A 213-nucleotide genomic window follows, 5' to 3' on the forward strand; every position below is an offset into this window, starting at 1 on the left:
TGCTGCTGCTGCTGCTGCCAAGCCGAGACAAAGCACAAGGATACCCTTCGGGGGCCCCGAACAATCCAGCAAACAACAAGCTGCAGAACCCGCAGAAGCAACAGCAGCAACGCAACCGCAAAAGCAGCAGCAGCAGCAGCAACAGCAGCAGCAGCAGCAGCAGCAGCAGCACACCCGACAGACTCCGACAGGATCACCTCGGGACAAAGCAGC

General features: G+C 59.6%; 1 protein-coding gene across 1 annotated transcript in view; it reads left to right on the top strand.

Annotated features, from left to right (window-relative positions):
• EMH_0070720 (uncharacterized protein) overlaps positions 1-213 on the top strand; it is a gene marked incomplete at both ends in the record, with an annotated part of 4899 nt that overhangs the window by 2333 nt on the left and 2353 nt on the right. The window contains one exon of the mRNA XM_013499009.1: positions 1-211. Coding sequence (XP_013354463.1) covers positions 1-211 — 211 coding nt within the window. The remainder of the gene's footprint in view (positions 212-213) is intronic.

Source organism: Eimeria mitis, genomic scaffold, assembly GCF_000499745.2.
Source record: "Eimeria mitis Houghton genomic scaffold, Emh_scaff3911, whole genome shotgun sequence".
Classification (NCBI taxonomy): Eukaryota; Apicomplexa; class Conoidasida; order Eucoccidiorida; family Eimeriidae; genus Eimeria; species Eimeria mitis.